The 17551-nt window shown below is 42.3% G+C and overlaps 1 protein-coding gene across 1 annotated transcript; it reads left to right on the top strand.

Annotated features, from left to right (window-relative positions):
• Positions 1-232: 232 nt before the first annotated feature.
• On the top strand, positions 233-12316 carry SFRP2 (secreted frizzled related protein 2). Its single transcript, XM_075849682.1, has 3 exons — positions 233-997; positions 1619-1699; positions 8966-12316. Exons 1-3 carry the CDS (start codon positions 496-498, stop codon positions 9268-9270), a joined length of 888 nt encoding a protein of 295 aa, XP_075705797.1. The 5' UTR covers positions 233-495; the 3' UTR covers positions 9271-12316.
• Positions 12317-17551: the final 5235 nt, after the last annotated feature.

A 17551-nucleotide genomic window follows, 5' to 3' on the forward strand; every position in this document is an offset into this window, starting at 1 on the left:
GCATGAGATCCCAGCCTGCTCCCCCTCTTAGACAATGCACTTGTGAGCCCTTTGTAAGGCATTGTTCACATTTTACATGCACTGTAACATTTCTTTTAAAGCTGTCCTGCCAAAGGAGAATTCCCAAAGGAGCAACTGAGCAAGTAAGCAGTGACCAATCCTTTTCTGATGATTGTCAGCAGCCTCCTCCCACTCACTGGACTAGCATAAAAAATCAAGAAAACTTGTTTTCAGAGCATCTGATGATTGTGGTGTAAGGTGGAGGCAGCCAAAGGCTGAGATCTTCATAAAGGCTGAGATCTTCATAGAGGCTGAGATCTTCATAGAGGCTGAGATCTGCATAGAGGCTGAGATCTGCATAGAGGCTGAGATCTGCATAGAGGCTGAGATCTGCATGTAGCCTGAGGAAGGCTGTGACTGTCTCTCCAGAGAAGCACAATCAGCTCATCATACAGCAGCAGCAGAATTTGTTGCTCCTTATCCTTACTACTAAACATGTGCTGCCAGAAGCCCTACTACTTCATCTTCCTCATCCTGCTGGCATCTGACTGTATGGACTCAGTGAAAAGCTTGTTTCCATTTGGGCAGCCTGAATTTTCCTACAAGAGGAGCAATTGCAAACCCATCCCTGCAACTCTGGTTCTATGCCATGACATTGAGTACCCCAACATGAGGCTGCCCAACCTCCTGGGCCATGAGACTATGAAGGAAGTCCTACAGCAAGCATCCTCCTGGATCCCACTGATACAGAAGCAGTGCCACCGTGATACCAAGAAATTCCTGTGCTCCCTCTTTGCCCCTGTGTGCATTGATGATCTGGATGAGACCATTAAGCCCTGCCGATCACTGTGTGAGCAGGTGAAGGACAGCTGTGCCCCGGTCATGTCTGCATTTGGCTTCCCATGGCCAGATATGCTGGACTGCAGTCGCTTCCCCCAGGACAATGACTTATGCATCCCACCAGCCAGCAATGAATATGTGCCAGCCACCCGAGAAGGTAAGGTGCCCTCATCATGATTGTATGGAGCATCACACAGTATTTATACCACTGACAAGTCATACATGCATCTGATCTCCATTCACATTCTGCTAGGGAAGCAGGCATGTCATTTTTTTTCTTTTCTGAATTAAATAAATGATATATATTTACACTTTAAGTAACCATATCTGCTGTACAGACAGGAGAGAAGGCATGAAATACAAGCCACTCAGGTTTATTGGCATAAAATGGCATGTGAATGTACAATGATGTTAATGGATACAATGCTAATGTGCTGCATCTGTCTCCAATAAGTATCGAAGGCAATCTAGAGAAAACTGTGCCTGCTGCTCTGAAAGCAAATGCCCCAGTAATGTGCGCTTGTGTGCCAAATGCTGAGTGCAGCTGGCAGGGGAGCCCTGTAGTCTGTAGATCACAGTTTGTTGTAATACAACAGGAAAATGGTTTAAAGTGTTTATGTAAATAGCTTTTTCTGTATTTATAAAGTATCATACAAACAGCAGCACTGATAAACAGAAACTCCAAATACTGGAGATGGGTAAAGCCCCCCGCTGCTGAGCGCCACCTGCTGGTATATAAACATTACGCCACCCTAATAAAATACTTGTCTGTTCACAGTGCCAAAAGTTTGTGACGCCTGTAAAAACGGCAATGAGGATGACAATGACATTGTGGAGAATCTCTGCAAAAATGACTTCGGTAAGAATATTCACAGTGATTTTTTAACTTGTGTCCTCCTAAAAAAAAAGTTTTATAGAGAAAACCGTATACAAATAGTGCAGGCTTAAAAAAAAACTATGATCTATGTTTTGTCTATATGCATATATATCTAATTATCTCATATACCGTTTCATTATATAGAAATGTGTCCTATCTATCGACAAAAGAAGAATTTAAATTAATTGATATTATTTCAAAAATTGCATTCATTGATGTTAAATACATTAAAACATTACTAATGGGGCAGATACTTGTCACCTCGCTACATAGTGACAGTGTTATTTGGTAGTTATATAATACAATCATGGCAGGTCTATCTATCTATCTAATTTTATTATCTATGTAGCTATCTATTGATCTGTATTTCATACCATACAATAGTCTACAGTTTTTCATAACGGACACTAAAGATGCTTAGTGTTAGAATATACTGGATGTCACGATTCATCTCCTGCACACTGATCTCTGGGACAGCAGCTGCAAAAGGGGCAGAGATTATTAACATATGTATGTTTTGTATGTTGCTTTATGGACGCAATATGTCTAATGAAATCAGTTTATGTATCAAATCCATAAATCCGCCTATACAGACTTGTACCTCCTTTAGCCATAGACCCATAAGTCAGCACTGGGGAGCTAACCAAATCTCTCCCAACATTCCTTTAATTTAGGGGTTGTTTATGGTAAAATGATAGCGCATGCATTAGTAGCAGCAGACCACTGTTTATAAAACATACATTCATCAACCAAAAGTCTATATAACCTAATGTATAATATACAGTGTAAGAAAATACAATAACTATATGGACAGGTTCACACATGTCACTTTTATGCCGTTTTTGGCTCATTTTTTTTCTATTAGCCAAAGCCAAAAATGGATAGAAAAAGAAGGAAAGGTATATAGGAAAGACAGATACATTTCCTGTCTCTTGTGTTCACTCCTGTGTCTGTCTAAAAAAAACGGAGCCAAAAACTGCCACAAAAAAAAAAAACGTATCAAAACTGTGTGCGATCCTGGCCTAATAAAGTTAAGCACATTTATAACTCATGAAATATGAGTGGCAGAAACTGAAAGTATCGATGTTGAATTAATTGTGTCTGCCCTGTGCGGAAAGCGGTCCCTATTTTTGTAGCTCTGCAGTATAATTTGCTATTGTAGTTTGATTGACAGCCGGTGCAGCTTGTTTGGATACAGGCAGTGTAACCGGCAATTAGGATGTAGATGTGAGCTGACATGAGCCTGGCCTATATGATAAACAACACTTTTAGACCTTTCACTGGGTCCTTTAAGACAGGAAACAAAAAGGTATTCCTAACAAATCAAGCGGCTATGAATTTAGGGTGGGAGGAATAACAAGCATAACCTTACTGCAGCGCACTTGATTGATGATGTTAGATGTTGATTAGTTGGATGCGAATGAAAAAATAAGTCTACGGTTGACTTCTAGTGTAGCCATAACTTATGTACAATTGCAGTTCTTGTATGAAACAGTATGGCCTTGGGTGTACAGGATATTAATCTTGACAAACGAAAACAAGCTGGTATTTTATTATTGTAAAAAAAAACATACAGAGGATAATGACTAAGACGAGCTCATCTAAAGTACACAGACAATGACATTTCCATAGTAATTATGATGCCGTAATGGCAGAAAACGTGCAGACAGGATTTCACCACACACTCGAAACCTTTCAATTATGTTACACAGTTCACCAGCCATAAAGTGCTTATTTTCCAATGTCAAAAAAAAAGTCAATGTACTCAACGACAACAGTTTACTGTACATCACACACATTTGTCAGTATGTAAGACGCAGCGATTTATTATATACTGTATGTGTAGAGATGTATATATAATGGTAATGAGTCAAGTGCACGCTGTAAGGAATGTATGTCATGTTGGTGAGCAGTCACGGGTGTGTAGTGATTCTTTCTTTTTATGTTGACAATAAGATATATATATATATATACATTGTTGTATGACATATACATGATGTTGGTGATGAGGTATTTGTGTGTAGCACTGGTAAGGTATATACATTATTGTGGTGATGAGGCATGTATACATTGTAAGGCATATACATAATACTGGTGATAGGCCATGTATATATTGTAAGGCATATACATAATGCTGGTGATAGGCCATGTATACGTTGTAAGGCATATACATAATACTGGTGATAGGCCATGTATACATTGTAAGGCAAATACATAATACTGGTGATAGGCCATATATACATTGTAAGGCATATACATAATACTGGTGATAGGCCATGTATACATTGTAAGGCATATACATAATACTGGTGATAGGCCATATATACATTGTAAGGCATATACATAATACTGGTCATAGGCCATGCATAAATTGTAAGGCATATAAATAATACTGGTGATAGGCCATATATATATTGTAAGGCATATACATAATACTGGTGATAGGCCATGTATACATTGTAAGGCATATACATAATACTGGTGATCAGTGGCGGATTAAGTACACCATGGGCCCTGGGCTGTTACCCAAACTTGCGCCATAACTATTTTTAACACTACCTTTTTGGGCAAGCATTAACAAATTGGTGTTACGATTCCCCTTGTCACAGGGCTGTGTCCCTACATACTGACAGTATCACACTGTCCTGGGACACATCCTCCTGACAAGGGGAATTGTCTATCAGTCCTGGACTGCAGAAAAACTTTTTGTGAAATACAAGGATTTCCTATAATAAACATGTCAGGAGAGGTGACAGATTCTCTATAAATCTAGTGACTCACAGGTGACGACGTCTCAGATTCTAGTCATTTTTTTCCTCTTTTCTTCTCCATCTGGTCCAGACTTCATGACGATTTCTACCGGCCATTTCTGCAGAATTTGACACTCCAATGTCTTCGTCTCCTCACTTTTCCAACATTTCCACACCTATAAACTAAAATAATACTGTGCCCCTAAATATTATAGCACCAAACACTGCGCGCCTGGATATAATACCACACACTGTAAAACACCACATACACACCGCCCCCTCTACATAGAGCCACACACAGCCCCTGTAGATATTACACACCCCCATAGATAGCGCCACACACAAGCCCCCTGTAGATATCACACATCCCCCCTATAGCTAGCACCACACACATCCCCCCGTAGAGAGCGTTACACACAGCCCCCTATAGATAGCGCCATACAGCCCCCTATAGATAGCGCCACACAGCCCACTTTAGATACAGCCACCCTGTAAAGAGCGCCACACACATACCGCTGTGGATAGCGCTACACAGCCCCCCCTTGTATATAGTGTTACACAGCCCTCTCCTTTGTACATAGTGTCACACAGCGCTCCCCCCTTGTATATAGTGTCACACAGCACTCCCACCTTTGTATATTCGGCCACATAGCGCTGCCCCTTTTATATAGTGAACACAGCGCTCCCCCCTTTGTATATAGTGTCACACAGTGCTCCCCTCCCCCTTGTATATAGGCCCACACAGCACTCCCCTCCCCCTTGTATTTAGGGCCACCCAGCACGCCCCCATTGTATATAGTGTAACGGAAAACACCCCCCCCCCCTGTATATGGTGTCTCGGAGCACTCCCCCCCCCCTCCTTGAATACATACACGGTGATACCACCACCTAAAAAAAATATATAGTTTACTTACCTTGCGTCATTCACGTGGCGGCCGCTTCAGCTGGACGCATGTGAACCCTCAGGACTAGACGCATGCGCAGACCGGCGTGATGCAGTACCTCATCACGCCCACCTGTGCAAGGAGTCTTCCCAGCTCCTTATAGGCTGCAGACCTAACGTGGCCTGCAGCCTATAACATTCGTTTGTATCTGAGTCCTGAGGACTCAGATACAAAGGAATGTGGCTGCCGCTACCACCGGGGCCCCCTCCGGTGCTAGTGATGCCATCGGGCATGAGGGGGCCCGTGCGGTCATGTGCGGTTCCGGCGGCCTTGGGCCCCCTGGGAGCCATGGGCCCCGGGCGCCCGCCCGAACCTCCCTAATGATGATCCGCCACTGCTGGTGATGAGCCATATATACATTGTAAGGCATATACATAATAATGGTGATAGGCCATGTATACATTGTAAGGCATATAAATAATGCTGGTGATAGGGCATGTATACATTGTAAGGCATATACATAATACTGGTGATAGGCCATATATACAGTGTAAGGTATATACATAATGATGGTGATGAGCCATATATTCATTGTAAGGCATATACATAATACTGGTGATAGGCCATATATACATTGTAAGGCATATACATAATACTGGTGATATGCCATATATACATTGTAAGGCATATACATAATACTGGTGATAGGCCATATATACATTGTAAGGCATATACATAATACTGGTGATAGGCCATGTATACATTGTAAAGCATAAACATAATACTGGTGATAGGCCATATATACATTGTAAGGCATACACATAATACTGTTGATAGGCCATATATACATTGTAAGGCATATACATAATACTGGTGATAGGCCATGTATACATTGTAAGGCATATAAATAATGCTGGTGATAGGCCATGTATACATTGTAAGGCATATACATAATACTGGTGATAGGCCATATATACATTGTAAGGCATATACATAATACTGGTGATAGGCCATATATACATTGTAAGGCATATACATAATACTGGTGATAGGCCATATATACATTGTAAGGCATATACATAATACTGGTGATAGGCCATATATACATTGTAAGGCATATACATAATGCTGGTGATAGGCCATATATACATTGTAAGGCATATACATAATGCTGGTGATAGGCCATGTATACATTGTAAGGCTAAAGTTACATTCATAATGTTGGTAATGTAGTGAGTGGATATTTATATAATTTTTACTAACACATTGCAGGTTTTTATTTCTTTGACACTGATTTTAGAGCATGTTACATTTTTCTATACCAGTATAACAGTATACATTGTAAAGCATATACATAATACTGGTGATAGGCCATGTATACATAGTAAGGCATATAAATAATGCTGGTGATAGGCCATGTATACATTGTAAGGCATATACATAATACTGGTGATAGGCCATATATACATTGTAAGGCATATACATAACACTGGTGATAGGCCATGTATACATTGTAAGGCATATACATAATACTGGTGATAGGCCATGTATATATTGTAAGCTGTCAAACGACGACGCGTAAATGACAGGTCGTCTGCACAGTACGTCGGCAAACCCATTCAAATGAATGGGCAGATGTTTGCCGACGTATTGTAGCCGTATTTTCAGACGTAAAACGAGGCATAATACACCTCGTTTACGTCTGAAAATAGGTCGTGTGAACCCAGCCTAAGATAAAACCCTCTGACATTGTATGACAGACCACTTGTCAAGCATATGTTTTTTTGCTGTGGTTTACTTGTGCAATAGCCGTGCAGGTTCTCATATTCACCAGCTCACCCTTTACATGAACATGACCTCTGAACAATTAAAAGGCAACATACATTCCACATGTTTTGGGTTAAAAAGAAAAAAAAAAAAGCAAACTTGCACAGCATGTCCATAACCACTTGTAAAATAGATCTGTCGATAGATAGTACTATGGGCACATTCAGACGTTGCAGAATTTTTCCGCTGCAAATGTTGGTGCAGATTTGGGGCAATTACGCAACTAATCTGCACCAACATTTGCATATTTGACAGGTAATTCAGACATTGCAGAAAACACAGCGGACTTGCCACAGATTTCAGTTTTTGCATTGCAAAGGCTGAAATATGCAGTGAAATTCCGCTTCTTCTACGCAACAGACAGTGCATGCTGCGGAGGGAAAATTCCGCACCGCAGCCTATGGTCCGCAGCGGAGTTTTCCGCTACGACTGCACGAAGATAACTAAAAAGGTGTGGAAACCAATGGACAAACTGTCTGCAAAGGATTTCCACTGTGGACTGTCCGCAGCAGAATTCCACAGCAATTCCGCCACGTCTGAATGTGCCCTAAGTGATTCTCTTTCCTTTAATACTGCAACATTTCCTTCATGTGTTTTAGAAAGTGAAGGGTCTGGTGTTTAATCACCACCCATACCTGACACTCAGTGACCCATAACTTGTCATTTCCTAATGGTGTGGTCTGAACAAGCACGTAGCAGCTCACGTCAATACACAAAGTTATAATGGAATGAATGATGGGTTAGTCATAAAACAATAATGCTGCAAATCTGGGGAGTATAATAACACAAGTCTGACTCATATGCTCAGTATGAAAGCATAAATACTTTCTTCTCCTCACTTGTATGTTAAAAGAACAGTACAACAAAAGTCTATCTTACCTCCATTTGCTGTCAAATGTATTGTTCCCTGTAAGCAGCGTGCGTGTGTGTGTGTGTGTGTGTGTGTGTGTGTGTGTGTGTGTGTGTCATATTAGCAGCTGCTTGTATGGACTTTTGGTTTTCTGTTCCTTTAATGATAATGATATTTAATGATGTCTTGTATAACGCAGCCCCACTCATTGTTAGGGCACATTCAGACGTGGCGGAACAGTCCGCAGTGGAATTCTCCAGCGTCCGTTTTTTACATTTGTTTCAATACAATTTTAGGCAAGTTAGTTCAGACGTTGCAGAAAACTCCGCTGCGGACCATAGGCTGCGGTGCAGAATTTTCAGTCCGCAGCATGCACTGTCTGTTGCGGAGAAGAAGCGGAATTTCACTGTGGATTTCAGCCTTTGCAATGCAACTGAAATCTGTGGCAAATCCGCTGTGTTTTCTGCAACGTCTAAATTACCTGTCAAATATGCAAATGTTGGTGCAGATTCGTTGTGTAATTGCCCCAAATCTGCACCAACATTTGCCGCAGAAAAATTCCGCCACGTCTGAACGTGCCCTTAAACGTCCGACTGATGTCAAATATTTGCAGGGTGTGTGTGCAGAGTATGATTATTGATTCCATGAGCAGGCGAACTCTACAAAGCAGTATATTGAGAGTTGTAACTGTAGGACTGATCCTAGAGAGACTCTCTGTAGGGGTTAAGACATAAGGGTTTGACATTAAATGACTTTGATGCCCTTTGCGTTTAAAAATGGAGCCATCTGCTGTAATTGTGTCAGGGCTTGACAGTTTCATTAGCAACACATCCCACCCTAGGTTGGCCGCTGTGGGTACTAATGGTGGTCTCTCTCTCTCTCAATCCCTTTCTCACCAATCTCTCTTCTTTCCTCCCCCTCTTTTTGCCCTCATTAGCCCTGAAGATAAAAGTGAAGGAGATCGCCTACATCAATGGGGACACTAAGATCGTCCCGGAGACAAAGAGCAAAACCATTTACAAACTGAATGGGGTAACAGAAAGAGATTTGAAGAAGACTGTGCTGTGGCTTAAAGATGGCCTGCAGTGTACCTGCGACGAGATGAATGACATTAACGCTCCCTATTTAGTGATGGGACAAAAGCTCGGAGGGGAATTGGTCATCACCTCAGTTAAACGGTGGCAGAAAGGCCAACGGGAGTTTAAAAGGATCTCTCGCAGTATCCGCAAGCTGCAGTGCTAGTTCTTCCATTAATTAACTCTTTCAGCACTGGGGCTAGTCTTTTTGCACCTTTCACCCTAATTTGGGGACCCATTCTTTTTGAAACATAACAAAAGGTCTTGGGCGATGGCTTTTATATGACGACGAGTATTATTAATTTTTATTATGATTATTATTATTATTGAATAAAAACTTGTAAATAATATGAAAACTGAAAAAAAAAATCTAAATATTTTTTATGATGGCCATGAATTAAACAGTAGAAAAATATTTACTGAATGCAAACTGGTTGACTGTTTCTACATATTTTTTTGTTGTATTTTACATGTAACATTTGATTCAATTACAGATTGCAATATTTGTAGAATTGAGAGATTGCATCACAAATATACTTTTAAAAAAAATTTACTTTTTTTTTCTACTTACAGCTGTTTAATTATAAACTTGTTGATCATTGTATACGAAGTATCAAACGTTATCCTGGATGAAACATTGTATCGCTCGCGGGTGATTTTTGAAGATAATATGCTAATTACTTTCTGAAAAGATGTCAGATAAGATCAGTGTAAATGGTAAAAGGATCTTTGAATTTTTTTTTCATTTTTTAACTTTTTGGGGGATAAAAGGTGAAATTCTACAATAAATTGCTTCCATTAGATTATAGTGAGATAAACACTTTTGATATCTGAAAACTGAGTTATGCTTGTCAAGTTTTCCATCATGTGACTACCTATGTTGTACACATTTTAATAATATTTGAGGAACACCATTTCATGAGTAAAAATAACTCTTTCCCACCTGGTGTGAATAGCAGATGTCTGGACGGACATTGAACATAGTGAATCATGTGACACCCTCTACAAAACAGATTAATATGTAGTCGGCGTGAGGGTATGTTCACACGCATTGTTTTCAGACGTAATTCGGGCGTTTTACGCCTCGAATTACACCTGATAAAACGGCACCATTACGCCTCCGAACATCTGCCCATTGCTTTCAATGGGTTTTACGATGTTCTGTTCCCACGAGCCTTTATTTTACACGTCGCAGTCAAAATACGGCGCGTAAAATAATGACTCGTAAAAAGAAGTGCAGGACACTTCTTGGGACGTTTTTGGAGGCGTTTTTTATTGACTCCATTGAAAAACAGCTCCAAAAATGGCCATGAAAACGGCGCAAAAAACGTGAGTTGCTACAAAAACGTCTGAAAATCAGGAGATGTTTTCACCTGAAAAACAGCTCCGTATTTTCAGACATATTTTGCTCGCTGCGTGTGAACATACCCTCAGGCTTCATTCACATGGTGTACAGAGGCATATGGAGCACATAGACTGTATTATGCATTTTAAAAACTCCATCCACATGTAGCAGAAAATCATTTCAAATCTGCAGCTTGCTTTTGTGGAACTCCCACTGATTTTCAACTCAGATTTCATCCTTTGCAATGCAAAGGGTTTAATCCGCTGCAAATCCACAGCAAAATTTGCATGTAATACCATGAACATATACTAATATTGCACATGATGGAGCATGCCACAATTTATTTTTCCTCATGGTTCTTCAAATATTCGTTTGTGCCTTATTATAAAAATAATGGGCCCGTGAAGGTAAAAAAATGACGATTATCCACTCATAAAGGTTTTATATAGTCAGACAAGTAGGTCAGAGAACAGAAGACAACACTGAACCCTAGGATTACATCCGCCTCCTCTCCATAAGGGCACATTCAGACGTGGCGGAATTGCTGTGGAATTCCGCTGCGGACAGTCCGCAGTGGAAATCCTTAGCAGACAGTTTGTCCATTGGTTTCCACACCTCTTTAGTTATCTTCGTGCAGACGTTGCGGAAAACTGCGCTGCGGACCATAGGCTGCGGTGCAGAATTTTCCCTCCGCAGCATGCACTGACTGTGACGGAGAAGAAGCAGAATTTCACTGCGTATTTCAGCCTTTGCTATGCAAAAACTGAAATCTGTGTCAAGTCCGCTGTGTTTTCTGCAACGTCTGAATTACCTGTCAAATATGCAAATGTTGGTGCAGATTCGTTGCGTAATTGCCCCAAATCTGCACCAACATTTGCAGCGAAAAAATTCTGCCACGTCTGAACGTGCCCTAACACTGTTGCATAAGGCGTAAGTTTGCAAAGTAACATCTAAGCACTGTCTGGTCGTGTTCAGTCACGTTTGTCACTTTAGTGGGGTGGCCTAACAATGACGCACACATCTGCACTCTGCAGCGTGTGACGTGCTGTAATAAAATCCAGGCACTGAAAGATCTGCAGCCCTCGGCATACAAAAGAACCTTCCAAGCCTGGATGTTGAGCTACAACTTTCTACACAATGCTTCTGTATTTTTGGACTGGGTCAGACAGAGAATATACCTTTATCCATAAATTTCCCATAGTCTAGCAAGACCATCTGTTTTCCCTGTTAACTGTTCGAAGGCCACCATGGTTGCATTCAAAGCCTTTTCTTGTGCAAACAGCCTGCTTGGGGCCGTCACGTCCACCCTAGAAATCTTCTATTCCATCTGTTGGCACAGAAAAATACACGAAAACACAGATGCAGCAGAACCATTTGGTATAACTCATGGTGATGTCACAATGTTATTTATAGTTTTACATACGACTGCAGGTAGATCACAAAAGGGAATTTAATATATTACAAATATAAACACATTAAAAACAAACTTTGAATTTCAGATACTGCACATTCCAAGTGGTTGAATCAATGTACAAGGTTAAATCTTGTTCAATCATCTAAAGTTGCAGCCTATTTAAGTGAACTTTCCATCGTTCAATTAAGGTTTTTTTTGTCAATGTAAAATGCCTTGTTTTATTTGATCCTTTTTATACTATATTCAGCATGGTACCTGAAATAGCTGTAAACAGTGCTTTAATACCATTGTAAATAATGACACAGACAATATGTTCTTGTATATAAACTAGATGTAACCTGTCTTCTTTCATTTTTTTATTTGAATGTGGCATATACAAGGATGTATTTTATCACCTGCCGCCCCATCTGGTTCAATCTAAGCTTTATGCTTGCTTATTGGTAATTTTCTAAAGACTCACTTTTTAGTGTTATAATAACTAAATAAAGTTCTTAATAAAATTGCATTTTATATTTATTCTTTTTTGCAATAATTACTATAATACTAATAATATCTAAGTAGAACCAGAGGATATGACTTTTTTTTAAAAGTAATTATTAGGTGCCCTCTGCTGGATGCCTGCTATTACTGCGCACAGAAAGAAATCCTCTTGCTTTTTTTGTAGGAGTAAATTGCGGTGACTCAAAATTAAAAAACAGCTCATGCATTCTGACTTTATTTGAAGATTTCATCAAATTTGACATTTTCATTGAGAGTACACATCTACATGGTAGCACCAATGTTTATAAAATATGTATTCCTAATATTTGGAAAGTATTTTTTATATTATGATATTAACAGAGTCCAGCACAAAATAATTCCAGCAACATGTTCTGCGTGTTTACTTGAATTGCACACAATGGTTATTAGAAAATATCTATTCAGATAAGTGAATTGAGTTTCCTGCTGATAAAAGTATAAGATTCAGCTGTAAGGTTGGGGTGGGTGAGGTGCAAGGATGAAGTCCCCGCAGGGATGCCATAGAAGAGGATAAAACGAAGCAGAAAGTTAGTGTCGACTTTCACTTTATAACAATATGTTCAGTTCGTCTGCTGATGGAGCATTCGGCCACAAATATTATATACATTCTTTCCTGTGGGGGAGATACAGCACATAATTACAGCTATATACAGGTGGACCAGACCAGCCGGAAAGCTGACTTGTTGTTCTGTGTGACACATAGTGTCAGGGCGAAGGGCACCCCTCTCTTGATGAAAGAGGACGTCTGCTGAGGCATAGTAGGCCTAAGGGCTTATTCAGACGAACGTGTAATACGTCTGTGCTACGCGCGTGATTTTCACGTGCGTCGCACGGACCTATGTTAGTCTATGGGGCCGTTCAGACTGTCAGTGATTTTGACGCAGCGTATGTCCGCTGCGTAAAACTCACGACATGTCCTATCTTTGGCCGTTTTTCACGCATCAATGGGTGCCGTTTTTTACTTCAATGGGTGCGTGAAAATCACGCGCAGCACACGGAAGCACTTCCGTGTGACGCGCGTGATTCGCGCAACAGCAGTAAGAACTATGAATGAAAACAGAAAAGCACCACGTGCTTTTCTGTTTACAAACATACAAACAGAGTGTCATAATGATGGCGGCTGCGCGAAAATCACGCAGCCACGCATCATTTGGCGATGACACACGGAGCTTTTATGTACCTTTTGCGCGCTTAAAACGCCATGTTTTTTGCGCGCGCAAAGCGCACACGCTCGTGTGAATCCGGCCTTAAGATTATTGCTGCGTCTGTGTAGTTCAGGCCTATCGCTCATTTGTAGTTCGTGATAGCTGGCTGCTAACTAGGAAGGACCCAATAGACCTATTTTATGAGAACCGGCTAGATGTTTTTGTCTGGACACTGCAGATTCACTCTACACCTGACTGTTCCCAACGTCTCCTTAAGGGTATGGGCACACACACTAATTACGTCCGTAATTGACGGACGTATTTCGGCCGCAAGTCCCGGACCGAACACAGTGCAAGGAGCCGGGCTCCTAGCATCATACTTATGTACGATGCTAGGAGTCCCTGCCTCGCTGCAGGACAACTGTCCCGTACTATAAACATGATTATACTACGGGACAGTTGTCCTGCAGCAAGGCAGGGACTCCTAGCGTCGTACATAAGTATGATGCTAGGAGCCCGGCTCCTTGCACTGTGTTCGGTCCGGGACTTGCGGCCGAAATACGTCCGTCAATTACGGACGTAATTACTGTGTGTGCACATACCCTTATGTTTCTCTTCTAACCACCTAGCTAGCTTTCTTTCCAATATGGGCTACCTACCCATTCACTGCTCTCCAGGAACCTGCGGCATCTTCAGGCCCTAGCAGACAGGGCCGCCATCAGGAATTTCTGGGCCCCATACAGCAGCCAAGATGCCTGCCCCCCCCCCCCCTCCATTACCGGGGGTGCGCAACGGAACGTGTGGCACTCACGTTTGTACGCTATACACATTAACTGATTTTGGTGCTGTGAAGGAAAGCATGGAGCAGGCAGTGACTGGTTAATGCCCTGGATTTTGATCTATTTAGCCAAAACGTATCTGACAGTAGGGCATACAGTGGGATACGTCGCCCGGGGGATGGCCCGGGGGAAACTACTGAAGTCACTGTCTAAGAACAGGGCTGGAGCCTTCCACTTGCGCTCTGCCCAGGGACTATGGCGCTGTTCCTGATGTCCATATACGTAAAGTGACGTCCGAAGCATTGCAAATCCTGAGTACACGGCCGGAGCGTCGACAACGCTCTGGCCAGGGATTCCGGCCCTAGAGAATCCCCTGACGTCACTTTACATATATGGACAGTGATGTCAGGTGCTTTCCCAGGGACAAAGTCCATGGGTAGAGCACTCGTGATGCTCTGCCTGGGGACTCTGGAATAGCAATGTCTACTACGCTATTCCATCCTTCAAAAATAAGGTATACCGGCGTCTACCAGCCCGACGTAGGCTAAAAGTACATAATGGAGCCCTGTGAATTATCGTCTCTGTTGTTTATAGTGTACACTGGGAGATTTCCTGATGTACCCGATAAACTTAGGACAACGACACGTTGTGAAGGGGCCTTAAGGGAGGGGGAAGCGCTTGTGAGGATGTAAGGAGAACTAATGCTCCGTTCTTAGGCTGGATTCCCACGAGCATGTTCGGTCCGTAATGGACGGACCGTATTTCGGCCGCAAGTCCCGGACCGAACACACTGCAGGGAGCCGGGCTCCTAGCATCATAGTTATGTACGATGCTAGGAGTCCCTGCCTCGCTGCAGAACAACTGTCCCGTACTGTAATCATGTTTTCAACACGGGACAGTAGTTCCACGTAGAGGCAGGGACTCCTAGCATCGTACATAACTATGATGCTAGGAGCCCGGCTCCCTGCAGTGTGTTCAGTACAGGACAGTAATTCCACGGAGAGGCAGGGACTCCTAGCGTTGTATATAACTATGATGCTAGGAGCCCGGCTCCCTGCAGTGTGTTCGGTCTGGGACTTGCGGCCGAAATACGTTCCGTCCATTACGGACCGAACATGCTTGTGTAAATCCAGCCTTACGATGCCATTAAAGTTCAATGTGTTTTTCCACATTAAAAATCGGAGGCTTTTCCTTTGATTTCTGACGCAGATGTGCCACAAGCGTGTAGCAGATGCCGCATTTAGTGCAGCGGAAACCGCATTGGAAATTGCGGTAACAAACAGCCGAAATCGCCTCCTATTGATTTCAACAGGAGACAAAGGTGTTTTTCCCCGCGAGCGGAAAAAAACACTTGTGAGAGAAAAAAAAGAAGCGACATGCCCTTTCTTCGGGTATTTCCGTCTCTGACCTCCCATTGATATCAATGGAAGGCAGAGAAAGCCTGAAGGAATTTAGAGGCAGATTTTTCTGCCTGCAAAAAACTGTGTGAACAAGGCCTAAGTCCCATTGTCATTAAGGCTGGGTTCACACGACCTATTTTCAGACGTAAACGAGGCGTATTATGCCTCGTTTTACGTCTGAAAATAAGGCTACAATACGTCTGCCCATTCATTTGAATGGGTTTGCCGACGTACTGTGCAGACAACCTGTCATTTACGCGTCGTCGTTTGACAGCTGTCAAACGACGACGCGTAAAAATACAGCCTCGTCAAAAGAAGTGCAGGACACTTCTTTCAGACGTAATTTGAGCCGTTCTTCATTGAACTCCATGAAGCGCAGCTCAAAATTTACGGCTGTCAGAGAAGCCTCGCAAAATGCGAGGAGGAGCATTTACGTCTGAAACGAGGCAGCTGTTTTCTCCTGAAAACAGTCTGTCTTTTCAGACGTAAAAGCCTGCTACCGTGTGCACATACCCTCAATGTTGCTCATCCTCGGGTTTTCCCATGTAATATAAGTTGCATGCTTCTTATTGCTGTGCTGGATTTCTTTTCATGGTGCGGTCAAAAATACACCTTGAAAATTTTTCGCAGCATGTGAGCTGGGTTGAGGAAACCTCATATGCATGGGATTCAGAATCATCGGAATGTCATCAGAATCCGTATCAAATCCAACCTGTCTGAACGGGGCCTTAGGGTATGTACACACGGTTAACAAAATACGTCTGAAAATACGGAGCTGTTTTCAAGGGAAAACAGCTCCTGATTTTCAGACATTTTTTGAGCAACTCGTGTTTTTCGCTGTGTTTTTGTGGCGTTTTTTACGGCCGTTTTTGGAGCTGTTTTCAATAGAGTCTATGAGAAAACAGCTCCAAAAACGTCCCAGGAAGTGTCCTGAACTTCTTTTGACGAGCCGTCATTTTACGCGCCGTATTTTTACAGCGACGCGTAAAATGACAGCTCGTCTGCACAGAACATCGTAAGACCCATTGCAAGCAATGGGCAGATGTTTGCAGACGTATTGGAGCCGTCTTTTCAGGCGTAATTCGAGGCGTAAAACGCCTTAATTACGTCTGAAAAGAGGTCGTGTGAACATACCCTAAGGCCGGATTCACCCTTAGGGTATGTGCACACACACTAATTACGGACGTAATTCGGGCGTTTTTGCCCCGAATTACGTCCGAAAATAGCACCTCAATAGCGTTGACAAACATCTGCCCATTGAAAGCAATGGGCAGACGTTTGTCTGTTCACACGAGGCGTGTATTTACGCGCCGCTGTCAAATGACGGCGCGTAAATAGACGCCCGCGTCAAAGAAGTGACCTGTCACTTCTTTGGCCGTAATTGGAGCCGTTATTCATTGACTCCAATGAATAGCAGCGCCAATTACGTCCGTAATGGATGCGGCGTTCAAGCGACTGCACATGCCGTTACGGCTGAAATTACGGGGATGTTTTCAGGCGGAAACATCCCCGTAATTTCAGCCGTTACGGACGCTGTCGTGTGAACATACCCTAAGGGCTTATTCAGACTAACAGGATATACGTCCGTGCAACGCGCGTGAAAATCACACGGACCTATATTAGTCTATGGGGCCGTGCAGACAGTTGCGTGATTTTTATGCAGCGTGAGTTCGCTGTGAAAATTTTGCAGGACGAGCTGTAGTTTTCACTGATACTATTTTGGGGTATTTGCGACTTTTTGATCACTTTTTTAGAGTGCTAAGGTGACCGAAAACAGTAATTTGCGTGTTTTATATATATTTTTTTTTACGCCATTCACCCAGCGGGCTAAGCAACGCTATATTG

Source organism: Rhinoderma darwinii, chromosome 1 (assembly GCF_050947455.1).
Source record: "Rhinoderma darwinii isolate aRhiDar2 chromosome 1, aRhiDar2.hap1, whole genome shotgun sequence".
Lineage (NCBI taxonomy): Eukaryota > Metazoa > Chordata > Amphibia > Anura > Rhinodermatidae > Rhinoderma > Rhinoderma darwinii.

Excerpts from the sequence above, each read along its gene's own strand:
- SFRP2 (XM_075849682.1), top strand. The coding sequence starts at position 496 with ATGTGCTGCCAGAAGCCCTACTACTTCATCTTCCTCATCCTGCTGGCA. Across the intron at positions 998-1,618 it reads TGTGCCAGCCACCCGAGAAG|TGCCAAAAGTTTGTGACGCC; the intron begins GTAAGGTGCCCT and ends GTCTGTTCACAG. Across the intron at positions 1,700-8,965 it reads TCTCTGCAAAAATGACTTCG|CCCTGAAGATAAAAGTGAAG; the intron begins GTAAGAATATTC and ends TGCCCTCATTAG.